This window comes from Halichoerus grypus, chromosome 11, assembly GCF_964656455.1.
Source record: "Halichoerus grypus chromosome 11, mHalGry1.hap1.1, whole genome shotgun sequence".
NCBI lineage: Eukaryota > Metazoa > Chordata > Mammalia > Carnivora > Phocidae > Halichoerus > Halichoerus grypus.
This window is the reverse complement of record NC_135722.1, coordinates 91,110,672-91,130,095: the sequence shown is the minus strand read 5'-3', so window position 1 is coordinate 91,130,095 and position 19,424 is coordinate 91,110,672. Positions and strand designations below refer to the sequence as shown.

Genomic DNA, 19,424 nt, shown 5'->3' with positions numbered 1-19,424 from the left:
AGTCCCCCTTGGGGCGCCTCCCCCGCGCTTCTGTAACCGGAAGGATGAGCAGAGGGGAATGCTGGGGGCGGGGAATCGCGTTCACCTGAGCACCACACTTCGCACTCAGCTTCAGCCTCCATGCAAAGCTTCTCCAAACCTTAACGCAAATACCGATTCCCTGGAGAGCTTGTTAAAATGCAGATTCTGATGTGGGAGGTCTGGGCCGCGGCGTTTTCTCACAGTCAGCTCCCCACGCTGAGGAGCAAGGATAGAGGGAAGGACATGCACAACCATGACAATCAGACCGAACATTCCCCGCTAAGACTGCTGGTGGGGACAAAAGGCGAGACAAGAGGAACCACTGTCCCCACCTTTGCCCGCTCACCTCCTCTAGCTTGAGTGTATCCCTGACACTTGAGATTTATTTTTAACTGCCAGCAACTTTGATTAGCATGTCTCTGCTGCCTCAGACACCTGCTGGCAGGATACGCTGGGGGAAGGAATGGCTGACCCAGATCTGACAAATGCAAGGCAGGAAGAAAAGCTCTGGAGGATTCTCTGCTTCCTTTTTGCTGAGACAGGTGAAAAACCCCAAGGCCGGCAAATGACCTGGCGCTCCCAGTGACCCTTTGCATCCTTAACCACAGTGCCAATGAATGCAGAACTGAAGTCCTCTCCTTCTGTCAAAGCCCTGGGACTCGTCCGTGTTGGCCCCTAAGGATCTGCATGGGTGCCTGTGGTTGCTCGGATTCTCCCATAGCAGCCAGGGCTCTACCCGTGTCGACATTCTGCTCCAGGTGCATGCCTGAGCTAGAGCTGCAGGCCCCGGAGCAGCTTCCCTGGAGGACTAGGGCCCCCTTACCCCAAGCTAAGATGGCTCCTGCTCGGCGGCCCTGCTCCCAGAAAAGCAGAGGCCCAAGAAGTGAGAGGCAGGGCACCAGGGATGCCTTCTACTGTCACCCACGTTGACCCACAGCCTCCCGTGGAGCTGCCTGTGTGCTATAGTATGGCTTTCTGTTTGGCACGTTCCGTCAAAGCAAACGCCATACGAAGAGCGAGTGGAAGGGGGCAGTCTGACTCTGCGCCTTCTGAACGTCGCTGCTGGCTGCTCTCCTCTCCGTAAAACCTGGGCGACACCATTGCCTCCTCCCGATGGGACACTCGGTTACGACGTGATAGGGTCAGGGGCAGGCACATGGCAAGGGCTCCATAAAGGTTTCTGCTTGAAGATGGGGCTGTGGAGGGGCGCCTGGGTGGCTCAGTCGTTAAGCGTCTGCCTTCAGTTCAGGTCATGGTCCCAGGGTCCTGGGATCAAGCCCCGCATCGGGCTCCTTGCTCAGTGGGGAGCCTGCTTCTCCCTCTGCCTTTCCCCTTGCTTGTTCTCTCTCTCTGTGTGTCAAATAAATAAATAAAATCTTAAAAAAAAAAAAAGATGGGGTTGTGGGAATTCATGGGGCTCTTGTCATTCAAGCCAGAAGATGGAAGCCAAGCGAGTTCCGAGCTCCGGCTATGTTGAAATCAAGGCAGCATCCAGGTGTGAGGACAACAGTCACCTGCTGGTCCTGGGAGCAGCAAAGCACCCAGAATTCGGACCTCTGGGGCTGCCGGAAGGGCAGGGGAGGGCGCGCACGGCCACAGGACACCATTCCCCAAGGTCACTGGGGCGTTGGGGCAATGGCCGCGATCCCCCAAGCTGGGCTTGCTAGCAGAGCTGACTCCCTCCAGCCCCCGAGCCTCGGGGTCCCCGTGGAGGGTCTGGCAAGGGCCAGTGTGGCCATCTCAGCGGGAGGCACGGGCTGCACCTCGAGACTCACTTCTCTGCTAACTTCCCCCTCCCCCGCTGGTCTGACACTCCCCATCAGTAGTTCCTAGAACACATTGCGCAGCTCCCTTTACAGTTGCCAAGCAGCGAGATCTTGGGGGTCTGTGGATGGCCTGCTCCTTCTGACTGTACCCCGTGCAGCGCCCCCACGGCCCACGGCGGGGGGCCCACGCTCGGGTCCCTCCATGCCCGGCCATCTGCCGTAGGCCCCGGGACGTCTCACAAAGGCAGCTCCGCAGCCTTTCTCTCTCCAGGTATGACAGACCACACTCCGGGGCACATGAAGAATATTAATTAAATGAAGGTTTATTTCAAAATTAGTCTTAGAGGGTAAGCTGTTTTCGAGGGCTGGAGCCAGGCTACATCGTGAGCGGTGAGAGCTCCCGCCTTCCCGCCTTCCCCCCCGGGCGGGGCCGAGAGGCGCCTCACCAGCCCTGCCCCTCGGTCATGCATCCAATGATCACTAGGACTAGAAGCCAACAGCAAAGGACCCCGCGCGCTTGCTCATGTTTAATCCAGGTTAAGCTATACACGTTTAAATACACGTCGGAGGTTACGTGGTGTCATGCAGTCCCTGGGATGGAATGACTCTTGCTCTGTGACCTCCGCGGCAAGACTGCCCCTGAGGGCAAGGTTAGGTGGGGCAGAGCACTGCAAAGAGAAGGCGAGAGGAGAGAAGTCAAAGCACAGCGTGGGTCAGGACCTGCCAGCCCAGGGTGGCCCCGGCCAAGAGGCGGTCCTATCCTGAGCAGAGAGCCGCCCCCCAGGACCCAGGAATAACTGCGTCTTCCTTCCGGAAGAAGGATGAGACGATGGGAGGTGGCCCGTCTGGTGCGCTGATTAGGTCTCGGATGCTTGTGTGCCTGGGTTCAAACCCTGGATCCGGCCTGTGCTAATTCTACGACCTTGGGGAAATCGCTCCACCTCTCTGCGCTCGCTCCTCCATGTGTACAATAGATGGTGCTTCTGCCTACCCCACAGGGTTGTTCAGAAGCAAATAGAAAGCGCTCAGTAAATGTTAACTAGTTTTATGAATTCACTGACATTTCCGTGGATCACGGTGGGGAAAGGGGTCCAGCCCTCGGGCTCCCAGACTTACCGAACCCATTTCCACAGACCTCCTTTGAGAAATTGGCTTTGAAAGCCTTTAAGAGGCAGAAGTTCTTCCCTATGTTTAGCCTGAAGTCCTCCTGCTGAAATTTAAGACTAATCTTTCTGATCCTTATGGAAACAATACCACCCAGAGGTTCTTAACCGAGATCCACAAGCCTACTGGAACCGTACCCAACGTCGTGTGTGCATGTGGGGCAAAGCTGAATGAAATCAAGAAGCCAGACAACGGATGACCAGCAGTGGATATTGTTATGGCCTGAATGTCCGGGGCGCCCCATGTGCAGCTGTATTTGGAGATGGAGCCTCTAAGGAGGTAAGGTTAAATGAGTCATAGCACGGGGCTCTGCTCTGATAGAATTAGTGTCCTTATAAAAGGAGACACCAGAGAGCCCTAGCATTCTCTCCCTTCACGTGCACACAGGAGAGGGAGGCCACGTGAGGACATAGCAAGAAGGTGGCTGTCTACAAGCCAAGAAGAGAGCCCTTGCTAGGAACTGGATTTGCTGGCATCTTGATCATGGACTTCTAGCCTCTGAAACCGTGAGAAAATACCTTTCTGTTGTTGAAGCCCGTCCCCTCCCCGCCCCCCCCCCCCGGTATTTTGTTGTAGCAGCCTGAGCAGACTAATACAGATATTGACGTCACAAAAAGAAAGACAACCAGAGAATATGTGTCTCTTAATGGAAGTTTAGCACCACTGATCGTGTAATGCTTATCAAAAGATTTGAGAATGAGTCTGATCCAGCCTCTAGCTCTGCCAGCTAACAAGAAATACAAAAAATGGAAGAACAGGGGCGCCTGGGTGGCTCAGTCGTTAAGCGTCTGCCTTCGGCTCAGGTCATGATCCCAGGGTCCTGGGATTGAGCCCCGCATCGGGCTCCCTGCTCTTTGGGAAGCCTGCTTCTCCCTCTCCCACTCCCCCTGCTTGCGTTCCCTCTCTCGCTGTGTCTCTCTCTGTCAAATAAATAAATAAAATCTTTAAAAAAAAATGGAAGAACATATTAAATTAAACCATGGGGACACAACTGACTGGCGGAAGCCGAAACAAGGAAATTCTATGGGGCAAACAACCTGGTTTCTCCAAGAAATAAATTTCAAGGAACGAGAGGAAAGGAAAGGGAACATATATATATATAAAGAGATTTAGGAGACATATTATCCAATTGCAATGAATGGGCTTTCACTGGATCCTGATTCAAACAGACTGAGAAAATGTAACAGGGAAATGTGAGCACTGATTGGATAGTCAAAGATATTGAGACATTTTTTATTTTTCTAGTTGTGATAACGATATTGTGGTTAGGATTTTTTGTAAAGAGTTCTTATGTTTTAGAAATGTACACTGAAATACTTATAGATTAAGAAAACTGATGGTTGGGATTTGCTTCAAAACAATATGGAGGGGAGAAGCTGGGTAAGGGTGTAAGTGAAAAAAGATCAGCCATGAATCAATGATCACTGAAGCAGGATGAGTACATGAGAGTTCATTATTCCAGTCACTCGACTCATATATGTTAACAGTTTCCTTAATAAAAGATAAAACAAAAGTCAGGAAAGGATGTAGCTAGGCATGACTTCAAGCAGCTGAGACTAGTACACGTAGCCTGGGGCTCTGGTTTTTCCCCACGGAATAGCCTGAACTCTCCAGAACTTTCACAATCTGGTTCCACTGCTCTAATGTGGAGGCGCTCTGGTGACTCCAGGGTGAAGGAATCTCCTTCTCCTGCCTCCTGGCAACATGCAAGGACAAAACCCCATTCCTGTGAGGGCCTCACAATCGCCCACCGGCGGCCCCTGGCCCTGTGTGCCCTGCACAGTCTGGGTGGAAGGACGCTCTGGGAAGGCTGCGGAGCAGAGCGGCCTCCCAGCCCTTCAACGGCAGGCCTGGGGGAGGGGACCCCGGGAAGCCCCCGCTCCAAGGGCCCCAGGGGCTGCTCTCACCTTTTAAAATGTAGTCCGTTAGCAAAGTGGGCACCTTCTCATTATCCTCCTTCATGGCAAAGAGAACTAGGGAAGGAGAGAGAGAGAGAGATGAGCCGAGATGCCAGCAGGGCATAAAGCTCATTTCTAGGGAGACAACCCACCAACCCAAGAGTGAGAAATGATTCAACGAAACCAGACATTCACTGAGTATGGAGCAAACGTCTAGAAGCTTCTGTCAAGCATCAACATTCCACATGCTGATGGAGTAGAATACATCCAAAAAGTCAGAGTGGCCTGTTGGTGACTTTATTTTCTTTTATATTTTACTTTTTTTTTTTTTGCTCATCTATAATCTCCACATTATTTCCTAAGTATCTATCTTTAATAAGCATGAAAAGAAATAAAGCAATTTAAAAAAGAATCAGCTTTCAGATGCAATCTAAATGTTAAGAATAACAGTCATCACATTATTGAATCACCATAAAACTCTTTAAGGACATTCTATTCATGTAAGCAGATATTGGAAAATTTTCTGTAATTATTATAATCATAAATTATTATTCCTATTTATCAATAACAAATAAACTTATTTTAACAAATAGTTTATTTTCTATTTTATGCCCACTACAGTGCTAGAATTTGTGGAAATGCAGAAGAATTATGGACCCTCAAGGAGCTCATAGACTTCTCATTGAGACACTTGATGATTTACACACATATAAGGCGAACAAGAGGGAAGTTACAAAAGCGTAAAGGCTTTTTTTATAGAAGTTTTGAAAATAGTTTTTTCTGTTAGTAAATGAGGTAGCGCTTTCTCATATTCATAATTCATATTGTAGAAGTCAGCTTTGTAGAAAATCTTTTAAGAATGTTGTTGGACTTTGTTTACAATATCATAAAATGAGGGGAGGAGAGAATGCACCGATAGTATTCTTCATCACAGATCCCTTAAATAAACCATGGTGTATCTATTCCATGTAGTCTTTTTTTTTTTTAAGATTTTATTTATTTATTTGACATAGAGAGTACAAGTAGGCAGAGAGGCGGGCAGAGGGAGAGGGAGAAGCAGGCTCTCCGCTGAGCAGGGAGCCCGATGCGGGACTCGATCCCAGGACCCTGGGATCATGACCTGAGCCAAAGGCAGCCACTTAACTGACTTAGCCACCCAGGCGCCCCTATCCCATGTAGTCTTATAGAGCTCTATGAAAAACAAGAAACAGATCCATGGGTACAAGACATATTTACCGGTGAAGCAAGAAGACTGCAGAACATTATGGATTAACTTCTAAATTAATAAATAAATGCTAATATTCATAGAAAAAAATCTGGAAGAATGTGCATGAAAGTGTTAAGACTGGTTATCTCTGGGTGCAAAACCACAGGGGATGTTCCTTTCTACATCCTATTTCTACAGGGTCTGGCCTTCTTCTTTTTCTTTTAATATTTTATTTATTTATTTGACAGAGAGATATGTGATATTGTATTGACAGAGAGATATTTATGATATTGTAAACAGCGAGAGAGGGAACACAAGCAGGGGGAGTGGGAGAGGGAGAAGCAGGCTTTCCGCCGAGCAGGGAGCCCAATGCGGGGCTCGATCCCAGAACCCCGGGATCATGATCTGAGCCGCGAAGGCAGCGGCTTAAAGACTGAGCCACCCAGGTGCCCCGGGTCTGGCCTTCTTCAGTGAGTACGTTTTGCTTTTCTGCGAGCAGGGAAAGCAGTAAAGGTCAGCTGACACCGGTCACCAGGAGGAGGCCGCCTCGACAATATGGGGATGGAGCTCCATCCATTTCCATGGCCTTGCTCTCCATTGTTGACCCTGCCTTGCTTCAGGTCAGGGTCACGAAACTTGACTCCAAAAATTGGGAGTGCGTGATGGACCTGGTGGTGGCATGAGTCAGTGGCCAGGTCTGGAGGAAAGAAAGAGCCTGAAACTGGGGCCCTCCAGATGTTGGTTTCTTTTATTTCTTCTGTAGTTTTGGATGTGTACTCCTGTCAACCTAACAGGCTGGAAGTACTTTACAACTGAATATGGGCACACAAAATGCTGCACCAAGAAGACAGCTGTGGGCAGCACCCGGGTGGCTCAGTGGGTTAAGTGTCTGCCTTCGGCTCAGGTCTTGATCCCAGCGTCCAGGGATCGAGCCTCACCTCCGGCTCCTCGCTCAGTGGGGAATCTGTTTCTGCCCTTCCCCCTGCTTGTGCTCTCTCTCTCTCTCTCTCTCAAATAAATAAATAAAATCTAAAAAAAAAAGAAGAAGACAGCTGTAAAAATGTAATCCTTGCATTCAGCCAATATGTGTCTAAGTTCATTGTCAAAATCCAAAATGTATAGGAGTTGTCCGGTCCCAGAGCTGGTCCAGGACATCCTTGGTTCAGGAGTAAAGAGGAGACATTCACAGATCCATATGAGGACTGGCCAAAAAAAAAGAAAGCTTTTATAACCTGCAGCAGAATTCACATTCAGGGAAGATGGCAGTTTTTTCTTTTAAAAAGAATAAAATACTGGAATGTGGTGTACCCACATGATAGAAGAGAGAGCCATAAAAAGAATGTTAACCAAATGTTAACTGATATGACTAAAATCATGATACAAAATTTTATAGCCAGTATAATCTTGAGTATGTGGAGAAGACATAAAACATTATGGCTGAAAACACCAAAATAGTAACCACAGTGGAGGGGACAATGAATTATTTATTTTCTTTTGTTCACTGTTCTGTATTTCCAAACTATTCTAAATGATGGATACACTCCAATTAAAATGTTTTAAACGAACTTGAAACATGTAAATAAACCCACTGTTTCTTAATTAAAATGAAAGGATTTCGCACTGAATTCCTGAATGGGTATCTGTAATAAATTTATAGCTCTTCCTTTAAAAAAAAAAATGATCGAGTACTTTACATATATCAACCCTCGTAATCTGTCCAAATTATTTTCCAAATGCTTACTACTTGTGAAAACACAAACACCTATAAATGTCAGTTCGTTGCTGTCTGCTCCCTTGAAAAAAAATCTTAGTGCCTATGTATGCAAATAAAGGAGTTTAAAAGGAGTGAAGAGGAGAGATTCTCAAGGACGCGGTATCCATGGATGTAGGAAGGGTTTCTGTTTACCAGAACCTTCTGCTTTGGTTCCCCAGATTGATAACAGTGAAAATGTTTGGTCACCTTTATAGCACCGGGGTCGGAGGGAGAAGGGGGCACCAGGTGTCTGTCTTCCTCAGCTGAACAGAAGAAACTCCTCTTGCCCTCCCCTGGGGTAGCAAATGGCCCTGCGCTGGCCCAGCCCGCTGCTCAAGCTATTCCCTCCGAGGCAGAGGCGGGGCGCCGATGGGCTGGACGGGCCCGGTGACTATGTCACTCGGCACAGCGCACGGTTGCCAGGGAGATGGACATTCTTGTGATTCACTGAGCCTGCCACCCCATCTTGGCCTCGCATTTTTCTCTTCCTAAAAGAATCAGGCTAACACTGATGGCTAATACTATGCGCCCCCAGCCCTTTGGGGGTTGTTGTGCTTGATGTACGTAAAAAGATTTTGCCTACAAAGGGCTCTTTATCACACACTGGTTTCTCCCATCGCTCAGGATGTTTATTAATATTTGACAATAGAGCCAAAGCAGAGGAGAGGGGGCAGTCATTTCCTGGAAGGAAAACCACCCTTTCCGGTCACCCACTCCTGCCGCACAAGAAACCTTGCTTCTCCTTAAAAATGCAGCCAGCCCCATGGACCAAGCCCCCTGCCGCGGGGCCACAGGTGGGACAAAGCAACCGCAAGTTGCTGCCAAGAGAACAGACAAGGGAGGGGGCGAGTGACGCAGGGACATGGAGCACATTCTGACCCATCTAATGCTGCCCCTCACGGGGAGGGGGGCACGGAGCGAGCGGCCCATCTCTCTGGGGATGAGAGGAACTCACTGTTTGTCAGCATCTGGAGATCTTCCACTGACGGGGGCAAAGCTTTCTTCTCATAAGGGATGACCGTGTTCAGATACTACGAGATAAACATACAAACATGCCAGGCAGGGCTGGAGACACAAGTCTGGTCCCTCCACAAGTGAGACGCGTTGGGGACTCGCATGGGGACTGTGATCGTCTCTCCCCAACATGCTCCATCGAAGCTGACACTCTCAGCAACCCCCATGACACTCTGCCCACCACTGCCTCGGGACCCTTTCCCCATCTCTGGCGAAAGTCTCATTTTATAAGTCTCTCCCATATCAGCCCTCCATACCATCGAATACATTCTTCTGACACTACAAGCTTTTGGATATTTAGGAGTCCTGGTGAGCTTTTTCTCCTTCAGGCTGAGCGCAGAGAACGTTTTAAAGGGAGATTATACTTTTGTATGCTTTGCTGTGCAATATGAAATCAAACGGTCTCTCTTTTGTCAAAAATGACAGGGGAGAGAACCTCAACCCCGCCCTTGGTCTCGGACGTTGGGTTTGCTCCCTCTGCTGGATATGAGGTGCTTCTACAACAAGATCATCTTGGCCTGGTGGGGCCCAAGAACAGGGTGCCAGAGAGATCCTGAAGGTTGCGGGGGGAGCCTGGGGCACTGAGCTCCAGCCCAAACGCCAAAAGACTTATATTTTGGTCTTGGTTCTGCCCCTAGCGGTGTGGTCTTGAGAGAAGACCTAATCTCTCCGGATCTTAGTTCTCACCGTTGCAAAATGAGGGGACTGGATTAGATGTTCCCCAAATCCCTTCGCATGCTGCAGTGCCAGAATTCTCACCCTTAGGATTCAGCTACAAAGATGTCTGACATACGTACACAATTACGTGCACTTACTCCAAACTTGTCCATTTACGCACATGCCCTTTCTATCAGATTATGCACTTCGTGAGAGCAGGACCAGGACTGACCCATCTTTGCACCTGAGGGCCCAGCAACAGCTCAAACAAAACAAAACAAAACAAAACCCAGTTCACCTTGTAAAAGACCTGCCTGTCCCTTCTTATGAGTGGAAGAAGATGTTAAGACCTCCCTCTGCCCGAGGGCTGGGATAACCCTAGTGAGTCACCACACCCCGGTCTGCAGGGGAGGCCGGGCTGCAAGAGTCCAGGAGGAAAGCTGGGAGCCGGGAAACTGCTTGTACCTGTTTGTCCGTCCCTGAGGAGCCAAAGGTCTGGCGGATGCCGCTCTGCAGAATGTTGGAGATGCCTTCCATGCTGAAGCGCTGGGGAGAGAGGGGGAAGGAGATGCCTTCCATGCTTCCTGCTTCATAGTCATCACTCCCCGGGGACTTGGGTGTCCTCCCTAAGCCACCCAGACCCACTGGCCACCACCCTGGCCCAGATAAAACCTGGTCTAAAAAATAGGCCAAAATTTAAGCCTGAGTTTTGCAAGAACCAAGAGTAGAGTCTCAAAGACTCTTAGTAGGTCCCTCGGGGCAACGGGTTGCCCTGCACCCCCCTGGTTTCCTCATTTCAGCCTCCGTGTGGACAGAAAGAATAAAGCAGGACCCTACGCCTGGGGCAGGTGATGATGCAAGCATCTCACAGAGGAAAACAAAATGTCCGGCCACTGGGGAGGGCAGATGTAAAGCTGCTGTCCTCATCTGGGAAGGCTTTTCCAAAATGCACAAGCCGACGCCCAATTCAGGAGGTCTGGGACAGAGCCTCGGCCAAGGTATTTTGGACAATCTCCTTGGAGGATTCTCCTGAGCTTCCCTGATCAAGAACCACTGGTTTGAAGAATCCTGTTAGTCTACAACAAGGCGTCAGAATTTTCAATCCTGAAACAACCGCGAGCCCCCTCCCCCGCCCCCGCCATCCTAAAGAGAGCAGTCAGGACAAGTAGCAGGGATGCTGACCCTGAGTCCCAGGGCACAGCGCCCCTCAGTCTTAGCCACCTTCACCCCTCTTTCTAAGGTCTTGCCTCAGGGAACACAGACCACACGCAAGTATTTTCCCATGTCCACGTCCGGTGTCCCCCAGCGAGACCGAGGTCCTCAAGGGGAGGAAAGGAGAAAGGGGTGCCTTCTCTCCCTTTACAGCCCTACTGTCTGCCAAGGGTCCTGCTCACAGTCACTGCTCAATCCCGGTCTGCTCATGGGGCCTGTGCAGGCGTGGTACCAGGGCCCCACACGGCCAGGCTCCGAGGCTGGATGCACCTCGTCTTCCCGCGGGCGGTTCACCTACCTTGAGCGGCATCTGGTTTCCCCTCTCTATCCGGCTGCTCTGCAGGCTCAAACCTTTCTCTTTCCGCCTCTTCTTCATCAGTTCTCGCTGCTCCTTCTGCTTGTTCTGAACCTCGATAAGCACCGTGATGAAGGAGTTCTTCACTTCCTTCTCGAACTCCAGCTCGTCCCGGCGGGCCAGCTGTTGCACCAGCTCCTCCGAGAAGTCCCGGATGGCGCCCTCCACCTGGTCCAGCAGCTCGGTCAGTTCCGACCCAGACATGTGCCTCAGGCCTGCAGGGGGAGACCGTCCCGCAGGTGACCATCCCTGCAGCCGAGCCAGAGCCCACCGGGCGTGAGGTGGGGCTGCCGCCCCCGAGGGGACCCCTCCCGCCTCCTTACAGGACTGGCAGTTCAGGGGCACGCCAGGAAGGAAGGGACCCATATACGACAGCCAAAGTGCACACCACTCTCAGGATAACAAAAGAGGAAGAAGAAAGAGCCCCCACAGAAGCCCGTGGACTCCGTTCACAAAAATGTGCATGGACGGGGACGCCTGGGTGGCTCAGTCAGTTAAGCGTCTGCCTTCGGCTTCAGGTCATGAACTCAGGGTCCTGGGATCGAGTCCCACATCGGGCTCCTTGCTCCGCAGGGAGCCTGCTTCTCCCTCTGCCGGCTCTGCCTGCCACTCCCCCTGCTTGTGTTCTCTAACAAATAAATAAATAAAATCTTTAAAAAAAAAAAATGTGCATGGACAGACATGTGACTTTTTGATCCCTTCTTCCTCTTCCTATTTTTCCTCTGTGTCTCTGATATTCCTGGTGCGAAATGGGTCAAGGATCGGGGGAGAAAACATTAAGAGGAGGTTTTGGGCATAGGTGCTGCAGACAGGGGAGAGGTGGTGTTTGTCCCAAGAGCTGATCATGATCTAGCCGGCCAGCAAAATAAGCACAGCGATCTGAGCCCCCTTCACCCCATGGTCCTGCGCGACAGTGCAGATATTCAGAAACACGGGAAACATGCGGCCGACTGGGACCGCAGACTGAAAAGTGCGCCCTGGCTGGCTGGTACCTAGCCTGCTGTCAGAGAAAACGAAAGGGAAGCTGAGATAATGGGGTACAGAAAACTTTGTCTTAAATTCTTTTCCCTTCCAATTTCTTCATTTAAAATAGATTGGGGGGAAAGTGCGTCTGGTGGGCTCAGTCCGTAGAGCACGCCACTCTTGATCCCAAGGTTATGAGTTCAAGCCCCACAGTGGGCAGGGAGCCTACTTAAAATAATAAAAATAATAGATTGGGGGGGAGCATCTTTTCAAATTTGTCTCTTTCTAACATCTTTTGTTTCTGCCCCAGAATCCATTTTACTTCCCTGTTTCTGCCGTGGCCTGTGGATTTGCTGACTCGGTTCGACCTCCCCCTTTATTCTGCTCTTTGGAGCTGTCCCCCTCCTGCGTTTGCCATTTCACTGTGCACTTCAGCTGTTTTCCTGAGTCTTCCGCCGAGCGCGGCTATGTTTGGGGCCTTTGTGTGGCTGAGACCAGCCTGAATGCAGCTCCGCAGCCAAATCTGCCCCATCGGTGCGAGCACATTCCTTCTGCTTTTGCCCTGGCCCGGCCTCTGCTCTTTAGAACCACCGAGTTTCGTTTTCAGGACATGGTTCCTCAGAGCAGGCCTCGATTTTCACCCGTGTTTGGACCTTGACACCTGCCCGGCCGGCCTTCCCTCTGCGGTGTTTCTAAGGCTCTGCCAGCCCACAGGTGCATCTCCGCCCAAGGAGCGCGGACCCTCCTGCAGGGCGGGCACCATTACCCTGCCAGACGGATGGCTTTTATACTCAGTTCTGCCTTCGCTGCATCATATCCTTCCATTTCACACCTCATCCACCCCTTCCTTTGCGTGATCATAATTACTACGAACCTGTGTCAGAGAGCTAACACGACACACAGATTAAGAGCGTGGATTTTGCGGATGCCTGGGTGGCTCAGTCTGCTAAGCGTCTGCCTTCAGCTCAGGTCGTGATCCCAGGGTCCTGGGATCGAGTCCCGAATCAGACTCCATGCTCAGCAGGGAGCCTGCTTCTCCTTCTGCCTGCCACTCCCCCTGCTTGTGCTCTCTCTCTCTCTCTGACAAACAAATAAATAGAATCTTTAAAAAAAAAAAAAAAGAGTGTGGATTCTGGCATTAACCTGCCTGGCTTTGCTCGTGGGCCCCACCCCTCACCACCTGGATGTGGTGTTGGGGCAGATACAAACGAAGAATAGGAAGCTTGGCTCTCCCTGTTGAAAGTAAGGAAAGAGACTTTCTCTCTCCTTCCCCTGCCTGTTCTCTGAGAATGCCTTCCTCTGTCCTTTGCAGATGGATGCCAATCATTTGAACAGCAAAATAAGCCCCTTGTCAGTCTCAGGACTCAGCAATATTTCCTCAACCACCTGGGAGCCACAGGTTGGAAAAGTCATCATCAAGGAAGATGACAGGGCCCTAACTAGTCGCCCTTCTCCAGACTGTTAAACTGATTTAATGTAATGGGTTGTATCCACTTCGCCAGAGATGAGAATAGGATTTCTTTCTGGTTTTGCAATCCCTTCAGCGAGTTGCCTGTGAAGGGCGCTCTGTTCTGGCTTCATGCTTATCCAATAATAAAATTGTTGGCTTTCTCTTCTCCTTCTGTGGAGAGGTTTTCTGGGTGGGGAGGAGATTCTGTTTTTCATCATATGTCCCCAGCAGTGGCATCAAACAAGTCACTTAGCCTCTCAGCCTCCTCAATTACCCCAGTCCTAATGGAGTTGGGGTGGGGATGAAATGAGATGATGCACAGAAATTCTTACAACTGGGTCTGGCACATAGAGAGCTTTCCAAAAATATCAGCTATCATGATTATTACCTTTTTCATTGATTTTATGGTAGCATCATTTTGGAGAGTGGATTCCGATTTCTTCTGCTTATTCTGCTCCAGTCTTGTTCTTTGGTTAGTTTTACCATTTTGATTTTGCTCAATTGCCTTTCCCCCTCACCCCCAAAATTTGCTAACTTCTCTCCTGACGCCCAGTAAGAAAGGGATTGCCAACTCCCTGGATTGGAGGTCCTACTAGCTACATGTGAAGCGTGTGCCCATGGCCTGGCCCACAGGCAGGAGGGCTCATCCTCGGCAAGCCCACCCACCAGGCCCCTCACCTTCGTAGGACCAGTTGTTGTTGAAGGTCTGGGTCAAGGCCTGCATCTCCCGCAGGAGGACTGAGTCTGCCTGGGAGGAGGTTTCTCCCTCATCCTCGTCTTCCAGGACCTCCTCTTCTTCCTCAGGGTCTGGGGAGTTCTGCATCATTTCTTCAATCTCTTCAATCACCTGAAGAAGGTACGCAAGAGAGTGCTAACTCTGTTCTCTGCTGGAGGGACATCCTGGCTCGGATTTTGATCAGTTAAGGATGTCTCTAATTTGCTGCCTATAAAATTCTTAAAGCAATATTGTTATTTAATAAATGTTGAATAATAATAAAAATAGATCTGACCAAAGGCTTACACACACTCTTTCGTTAATGTAAAGCACTCTTGAATGTGAAATCTCTTCCAAGAACACCATTTAGATGAGTGCTTTATTGGAAATAAACTCCTCTTTCGGGAAACAAAGCAGAGCTGCCTGGAAGGAACATTTACCTCAATGTGCTGAGCACTTTATTTCTAAGTGGGAAAACACTTTAGCCACCCAACTTTAACACAAAACCCAGTCCGTTAATTGTTACAGTGCTTACGCTGTTCTAGAACAACTCAAAATGGGGAGGCTTTTTTTGTTTTTTTACGTAGAGGAAATTTCTCCAGAATTCACCTGGATAGGAACTTGAGCGGGGCAGCTACAATCGCCAAACAGGAGGTTAACATAACAAAAGGATAGGTAGGGTCTGGAGAGCAGAAAAGAGCTAAGAAACCCAGCTATAATCTCCACTCTTACTAGGGATCAGCCCCCAGAAGAGAGAGCTAAATCAGAGGATCGCCAGAGGAAGACGGGTGAGCTGCCGCATTCATTAACTGTTGACACGTAAAGAAAATGGAAGAAGCAAAGACAGTCTGAAAGCCGTCCATGGATGGGTCTGGTCACGACAGGGCACTCTGCATTTGTCTGTCCTCAATTCTGTGATGGATTCAGTCTCCAGGCCCCTGGGCTGTGTTCTCTCTGAGGCAGGCTTCTTCACGTTAGCTGGACCAAGGACAAGGGGACTCACGGGGCCCACACCTTAAGAATAATTCCTATTTTATTCCCACACCTTCTCACCTCCATTCAGCAAATTTAGGGAATACTTAGGCTTTGCTTCCTGAAAGCCGTTTATAAAATGCAAGCAAATGACAAACCCCCTTCAGAATCTTATGGCTGAGTTTCTCCTTCTCCCACAGAGAACTGATCGCTAACCTTGGATCACTGAATTGTATATCCCTTACAGTTCACAAGAACTGTCAGCCCCTCTTCTCTTTTCATCTGGTGCTCTTCAATCTCTTGATCCTTACCTGTTTAATATCCCACCTTTTTGCCACAGACATGAAAGAGTTCCTTTGGCCGAAAAGCACTTTCTGGCCCCAGAGGCTCCTGGTGGAGCTTTTTCGAAACTACTTTGTGAAAAACTTGTATGGTACCTGCTCAAAAAGTCGCCCAGAAATATTTGTTGACCGAAAAGTTGAAAAAAGAATCCAGAGACCCAAGATTATTCCCCGCTAAGTAATAAATGACTAAAGCCAAAATATAATTAATTCAATCAAATGTCAAGCACTACTTTCTTTTTTTAACAAAGACACAACTGTCCATTAAGACTCCTTTTGGAAGGCTCAACATTTTGGGTGTTCTATGAAATATGAGAAAATACCCACCATACAAAAGCCTCAACTGTCACTTCTATTTTTGCAAGAATAGGTATTTGGGACCCTCATTTCAGTGTCTTGACTCTTAATGAGGTTACACTCAGAGGCTTAGCAAGAAGTGAAGCCCGTCAACACCAGGCCTATAATCAAACATGAGCCCCGCCCAACCCGAGTGTCAGGAACTATGTTCCAGTTTACTGCAGGTGGGTAAACTGAGCCCTAGAGAGACATGAAATCCCTTATCAAAGACACTCCAAGTCATTGACCCAGGCAACCACGAGACCATATATTTGTCTTCTGCTTTAAACGGACAGACAAGTATGTACTTAGACTTTTTCTTGATCCAAAGAACAAAAAGTCCCAAGAACCAAGAGAAATATTCATACCTGATCTGCTGTGAGTAGAGGCTCCTCATTGATACCAGAATCATGTTCACTCTTCTCATTGAACTCTTCCTCTTCTTTCTCATGGATCTGAAGGGGGGTGGGGGGGGTGGAATTCTGATTGATCATCAGCAGAACTAGGGTCCTCTTTACTGTCTGGTCTCTAGAACAGACACGGACTGAGAGGCCCCTCCGGCCATCCACTGTGTAAGGAGGGAATCTGAAGAGATGCCCAGAGTTTCATCCGATTCCAAACACACCCTTTCTGCACAGCATGCAGCCCTGAGTCCAGCAAGGGATGTCTGACTCGAAGGAAGGAGCACTGTTCTTCAGCCCACAGACAGGTCATCCCTGCATGAACAAGGAACCTTCCCAAGGTGGGTGATACCGCAACCAATTCCAGCAGCGAAGGCTCTCTTATTTAGACAAGGACTTTCAATCTGGGGGTTAGTTTCCAGAGTTTACTGTATGAGGCATTTTAAGGGGTGGGTTGTTCCAGTCCAAAGAGTCAAGCTTTTAGAACTGGATGCAAGGCCACCCTGTGACTGGAATCTAGGCATGGTGTCATGGCCGCTGAAGGGTGCAGCGAATCTACATGAGACGTGCCACGGAACAACCTGATCACGTGAACTGAGGCACAGACAAAACAACAACAACAGCATTGAAACAGGTGCCCCATTCCTCCAAGATTCCATAGTGCCAAGTAAGATTCTGAAGGTTCACAACCATTGAGATTCTAGATGTTGCAATCCAACAAGATATCCACAGCACATCTGGCTTTCCTGACCATATCCCAAACGGCCACAGTCTGGCATTTATGTTCAAATCCTGCACAAAATAAACCACTAAACCACCCAACAATCATCTGTGTCCGGAAGTCGAATTTGAAAGTCATATAGGGGCTGGGGAGGAGTGCCTCCAGGAAGTCTTTCGGCAGAGACACCTCCCGTCCAGGAATCAATTTTTACTTGCTCATCGATAGCTGGCACGCTGATCTGCCTCTTTCCCGGGGATTACACTTCTGCTGTTAGAAGAGAAGACACCCAGTTCCATCCCAAGCAATCATGTCAGAGATGGGCTATCCTCAGAAACTTCTCCCCTATTCTTTGAGCGCCACCTTGGGCAGACACCCCTAACAAAACACATCACCTTCTATCTACGTTTGCTTAAAACCAGGACTCTGTCATTAAAAAAATTAATCAAATGTATCTTAAATGCCATCTGCACTCCACCTGGATAGGGGTAGGGCAGGGAGGTAATGGGATCTGCTGAGGGGCTCGTGCGCCAGATGGTGACATCTATTTCTGCTGGTGAGCCCATATGCTCCTCTCTCTGCCAAGTCTACCACCTGTGGTAGCCGCCTGGCTTCCGCACTCCCAGAACTCTGCAGAACGAAGCTCCTGGAGCCACAGTTTGTTCATGACTACACTCCTAGGGCAAACTTCCTTGGGGCCAGAAAGGCCTGTGCTGGAAGTGAGAGTTCCTTGCTTTCTGTTTGGATTCTTTTTTATAAGCAAGTGTTAGTCTATAACCGGAATTTTTTTTTTTTTTTGACAGTAAGTGTATTCTAAAGATGGAAGGTTTATGTCTTCTGAGATATGGCCAATTTTCACTGACTGTTAATACTGCATCATTGAGCTAAACCGTCCCCCCTCACGAGGTCTTCCCTCTGAGTTCCTGGTGGAAGGAGGGAGCTTCTAGGGATAGACTCTTCTTGTTGTTTAAATGTTAGCGAAACTGAGCAGTGGCATGGATGTCTCTTAGAGCTTTCTCTCCTCTCCCTGTCCCTGGCACAAAGCCTACAGGTCTGACTTGTCAGGCTTGTGAAAAAAGACCTGAGAATCACCTATAATCACTGACAAGTTGCCCTGAGTTCCTAGGATTGTGGGAGCTGCACCTACCCCACATTTTCTCAGACCTCAGAAGTCTGCCACTAAAAACTAAAATAAAAGGAGAAGCAAACACAAGGTACTTAAAGAAAGCCCCGGCTCCTTCCCTTTCCCTGTGTGGATTATTCCCAGCCTGCTTCACCACATCCACCCTGTCCCTGACCTTTCCTCCACCCTCTCTAACTTTCGGTCTCCGGTCTCCAGGTCTTGGGTCTGAGGCTCTCATCCTTCTGCACCCCCTCTAGTGCTCCTCCCACATTTCCTCCAGTCCTAGCAGACTCTGTTCCACCCCAACCGCTTCTGTCACTTCTCAATGAGCCCTCTTGCCTTACAAATGCCACTTAACAGCATCCCTACCTGCCCTTCGTTACCGGGACAATATCTAGTGCAGAGAGTGTAAAGCTGGATGGGGACTAACAGGGGGAAAAAAGAAGGAATTTTGAAAAATGATGGCAGTTGTGTATATGGATAGGATTATATGATTTACACACACACACACACACTTATGCAGGTGGACAAGTATATGGATCCTCCTATTCTTAACATATGCCAGAGACCTAGAAATCACCATAGGGAGTTTCTTTAGCCTCTCGTGTGACAATGGGAAGGCTAGAGCCATAAACAACCTTCAGGCCAGGTCATTCAGGGCTGAATTTCTGTGTAAACTGAAACTCAAGTTGGTTCCACACCGTAGAAGTGAACTATGACTCTTCCAAGAAAAATCATCCTTCCAAGTGACTTCTTTCCCGAACGGAGGAAAGAAGACCAAGAGCCAGAACAGGTCTGGCCATCCTCCTCGGCAAGCTGTTTCTGCCTTCTGCTTTCCCTAAAGGGTGTGCCTTTAAGGCTGTGATGTGGTCGCTTAAAGCTTGGCAATAAGTGAGCAGATGCTGAGCTAGCAGGCTAGAGGGTTAAGCCCTATGGGAGAAAGCTTCCCAAAGTATGTGTTTTCACCCCCAAAAATGCTGAAAGACTCTAGAATTGGAGACTTCGGGGGCACTGGGAGGTGGGGCTGCAAAAGGAAGGATCTGCCAGGATTCTTCATAGGAGCAGTGAGACCCCAAGTCTCTTCTCCTCTCCCATGAAGAAAGACTTCCCTGGGGCCTACCATGCTGCTAAATCTTGCGGAACAGCAGTCTGAGTGAGGACTAAAATGACACTGAGTCCTTGTGTTCGAAAGTGACTATTAACCAGCGTCTCTTGTCAGAGCAATCCAGATGATTCTATTCACGAGAAAGGGAGTCTCTACCCCATTATATTTCCCTCCCCTTATCACAATTGTTCCACATAGGTGGTTGCCTTCCTGACCAAAATTAAGAGAACGAAGATCCATTTTCACCTTCAGT

At 49.1% G+C, this 19,424-nt stretch overlaps 1 protein-coding gene across 3 annotated transcripts in view; it reads right to left on the bottom strand.

The window, feature by feature from the left end:
• Positions 1-2,089: 2,089 nt before the first annotated feature.
• FEZ1 (fasciculation and elongation protein zeta 1) overlaps positions 2,090-19,424 on the bottom strand; it is a 44,210-nt gene continuing 26,875 nt past the window's right edge. For 2 of the 3 annotated variants that reach the window (XM_036123323.2, XM_036123324.2), the window contains exons 4-10: positions 16,193-16,279; positions 14,139-14,307; positions 10,991-11,262; positions 9,946-10,026; positions 8,765-8,840; positions 4,859-4,924; positions 2,090-2,455 (exon numbers count right to left, since the gene is read on the bottom strand). In XM_036123323.2, coding sequence (XP_035979216.1) covers positions 2,439-2,455; positions 4,859-4,924; positions 8,765-8,840; positions 9,946-10,026; positions 10,991-11,262; positions 14,139-14,307; positions 16,193-16,279 — 768 coding nt within the window. In that variant the 3' untranslated portion in view covers positions 2,090-2,438. The remainder of the gene's footprint in view (positions 2,456-4,858; positions 4,925-8,764; positions 8,841-9,945; positions 10,027-10,990; positions 11,263-14,138; positions 14,308-16,192; positions 16,280-19,424) is intronic. The other variant, XM_036123325.2, reaches the window with a different exon arrangement.